The 3734-nt window shown below is 55.4% G+C and overlaps 1 protein-coding gene across 1 annotated transcript in view; it reads left to right on the top strand.

Annotated features, from left to right (window-relative positions):
* Nucleotides 1–3734, top strand: part of NMUR1 (neuromedin U receptor 1) — a 14334-nt gene that overhangs the window by 549 nt on the left and 10051 nt on the right. Inside the window, exon 2 of the mRNA XM_006171168.3 lies at nucleotides 1433–2261. Within this exon, the coding sequence (XP_006171230.1) occupies nucleotides 1433–2261 (829 nt within the window). The remainder of the gene's footprint in view (nucleotides 1–1432; nucleotides 2262–3734) is intronic.

Genomic DNA, 3734 nt, shown 5'->3' with positions numbered 1-3734 from the left:
AGGAGCGGGGAGCCGGATGGAAGAGGGGGACCCCAGAGCTGGCAGTGCCAAGGGCGGCAAAGATTAAACTTCGACACACTAGCAAGAACCAACTTTTGCCTCACTCACGATAGCTGTTGCTTTGCTTCATCCCCCGGTTTGAGCCCCACGGTGACTCGGTCCCCATGGCGAGCTGGTTGGTAACCATGCCGGGCGCCCCCATGTTAATACCTTTCATGGATTAAACTGCCTGGATTCTCCTAATAAGGCAACAACTTCAGAGAGGTTACTTCTCAGAAGGCCACACAGCCTGGAGTTGAGGAGGCTGGATTCGAATCCGGGCACGGCGTGCAGAGCCCCCGTTCTTAAATCCTGCCGTACTGCATGGGGGCCATTTCCCAGAGGTCCAAACTGAGCGTCTCTCCTAAAGGCACAGCTCGAAAGGGAGGGACGAGAGGCGGCTGATGGCGGAGCCCATGCTGGGTGTCAGTGGATCACGAAATGTAAAGTCCACATTGTAATCATCCAGATTCTTTCCTGAGAGAGAGAGAGAGAGAGGTAGCACCCCCAGCAGAGTCTTCACCTTCTGACCCAGCCCCAGCCACAGCTAGTCCCTGGACTTGGGGTCTTGGGCACACAGGTCCCTGGTGTGTGCAGGGGTCTCCGGACAAACCTGCACCTTCTGCTGTGGGTCAGCCTCACGGATCACACTCCCCCTGTGCCACCGTCCAGTTCCAGGGCTTGAACGTTTTTAAGATGTACATTTTTGGGGGACCAGTAGTTAGCGTAATGGCTATGTCGCCGGACTCCCACGAAGTCGACTGCGGTTTGAGTCCCGGACCTGGTGGCTTAAACTCACATCGGGCGCGTGTGCGTGTGTGCCCAAGATCTCGAGAGGAGAATGGAGGAGAAGGGATTACGGCGTGACCATCCCCACTGGGGGTTAATTTCTCGCTTTCTGACTCTCTGTCTCTCTCTGTCTGTCTGGCGAGCGCATGAGCCCTATAGCAAAAACCTCTCCAAAAAAAAACAAAAAAAAGATGTACATTTGGGCTGGTGGAGTGGTGGTTAGGGCACTAGCCACTTCTGCAGTTCAAGTCCCGGGCCCAGGTAAAAACAAGTCGGTATGTGCATGCTTGCCCAAAATCCAGAGAGGAGAACGGAGGAGGGACTGCTGAACCCTGGAGTTGGGGTTGGGGTCGGGGTGGGGTAGGTGGCTTGGGGGGTGCTTTCTCACATTCCTTCTCTCTCTGTATCTCTCTGACAAGCACACACGTCCTATTGTGGGAGGAAAATGTGCATTTTTTAGGTTTCTGGCATTGTAACACATCTTAAAGTGGACACCTAAATAACGGTCACTTTCGTGCCCATGACACCTTTGGTTTGATGAATTACGACTAAGCCAGGAGTCCCTGCATGATGTTTCTGGGTGTCTCTCCCCTCTATCCCACAGACTCCTCTCTGCCTCAATTGTTCCATTCTCCCCGGAGACCTGTCCCCAGAGGGTGGAGAAAGCTCCACGCTCTGCAATGGCAGTGGGACCGAGAGACTTGACCCTGAGGACCTGAACCTGACTTACGAGGCGCTGAGATTCAAGTACCTGGGGCCCCAGCAGACAGAGCTGTTCGTGCCCATCTGTGCCACGTACCTGCTCATCTTCCTGGTGGGCACTGTGGGCAACGGGCTGACCTGCTCCGTCATCCTGCACCACAAGGCCATGCGCACGCCCACCAACTTCTACCTCTTCAGCCTGGCGGTGTCGGACCTGCTGGTGCTGCTGGTGGGCTTGCCCCTGGAGCTCTACGAGCTGTGCCACAACTACCCCTTCCTGCTGGGCACCGAAGGCTGCCGCTTCCGCACGCTGCTCTTCGAGACCGTCTGCCTGGCCTCTGTGCTCAATGTCACCGCCCTGAGCGTGGAGCGCTATGTGGCCGTGGTGCACCCACTCCGAGCCAGGTCTGTGGTGACGCAGGCACACGTGCGCCGCGTCCTGGTGGCCATCTGGGGCCTGGCGGTGCTGTGCTCTCTGCCCAACACCAGCCTGCACGGCGTCCAGCAGCTGTACGTGCCCTGCCGCGGCTGGGTGCCCGACTCGGCACGGTGCATGCTGGTGCGCCCGCAGGCTGTCTACAACCTGGTGGTGCAGACCACCACGCTGCTCTTCTTCTGCCTGCCCATGGCCGTCATCAGCGTGCTCTACCTGCTCATCGGGCTGCGGCTGCGCAGTGAGAGGCAGCTGCTGCTCAGGCGGACGGCCAGGCACAGCGACGCCCGCAGGCTCCGTGTGTGTGTGTGTGTGTGTGTGTGTGTGTACATGTGTGTACCTTTTGGTTCGTCCTGCCAGAAGCTGACCCCAAGGATAAATGTTAGGATTGGCCACACAGTTGTGGGACCTAGAGCAAAATGAATATCAGGGTCCCTTTCCTGCTAATGACTAAGAATGTCAGCACAGCAACAACAGAGCCTGAGACCAGCCAGGCCCTTCCACGCTAGGGGCCCTGTGCAGATATGCAGGTTGCACACCCCCGCAGCCAGCCCTGGCTCATGGAACCACACCATGGGAAGGCAGGGGCATGTGACTGGGCTTCAGGATGGCAGAGCTGGGATCTGAACCCTCCTGGTCCCTCATCTTTGCCCCAAACATGTCTCAGTTCTGTTCTTCCTTACAGCAGCCTGGGAGGCCTAGCCCTGGCACACAAACCCCTTTCCTGGGGCACCACCCTTTTCCCTTAGCGACCACTAAGTCCCAGAGAAGAGTTCTGATTGGTTGGGCTTAGGCTATAGCCCACCCTCTGGGCCAGAATGGCAGACAGCTAAGGTGTGTAGCCCCCAGTGGAATCACAGGGTAGGATCTGGGCAGAGCAAATCCCCGAAAGGACAGGAGAGTGCTGGAGGCTAGGTGGCGAGTTTGCTCCACTTCCCCCTTCTGGTGAGCACACATGCCCTCTAGCAAACTTTAATAATAATAATAATAATAAAATACTTTTCCCCTCACTTTTGAAAATGACTGAAACATAAACATTTAAAACCACAGCTTCTGAAGAACCATTTGTTCTTGCCTATCTGTGTCTCTCTTTGAACTTGGCCTTTGCCTCCTGCCAGGCCTTGTGTTTAAGAGCAGGGTCTCTGAAGACATCCTTGTTGGCCACAGGGAATATCAGTGGTTCGTCCAAGGGAATATCCACAGAGTAGCTCGTGGGCACAAGGTGGCTGTAGTCATAAACCTTCACAAAAGACTCGATCTTTGACCTCTTAGGGATTTTCTTCTTGCCCATGGTAGCTGTTGTTTTGCGGGATTACCGGCCAATTCCAGCTAGGCCATGTCTGTGGGGTGGTCTGCGGTGCCATCATCCCTGTTCTTCACAATGTTGCCGTTCTGTCTGGAGCAGCATCTGGCCAGCGCCGGCACTACTTTCCTGGGTTTCAAGAACTTGCCCATTTCGACAACCCCCAGGGCCTACAGAAAGGGAAAATAAGTAATTTTTTAAAAAAGAAAATAGGGGGACCAGCAGTTAGTGTAATGGCTATGTCGCTGGACTCCCACGTAGTTGACCGCGGTTCGTGTCCCGGACTGGTGGCTTAAACTCATGCTGGGCGCGTGTGCGTGCGTGCCCAAGATCCTGAAAAGAGAATGGAGGAGAAGGGATTGCGGCATGGCCATCCCCTCTGGGGGGTGATTTCTCACTTTCTGTCTCTCTGTCTCTCTCTGTCTGTCTGGCGAGCACACATGCCCTATAGCAAAAACCTCTCAAAAA

Source organism: Tupaia chinensis, unplaced genomic scaffold (genome assembly GCF_000334495.1).
Source record: "Tupaia chinensis unplaced genomic scaffold, TupChi_1.0 Scaffold149383_1, whole genome shotgun sequence".
NCBI lineage: Eukaryota > Metazoa > Chordata > Mammalia > Scandentia > Tupaiidae > Tupaia > Tupaia belangeri.
The sequence above is the reverse complement of the archived record's forward strand: the minus strand, read 5'-3'. Positions and strand labels throughout refer to the sequence as shown.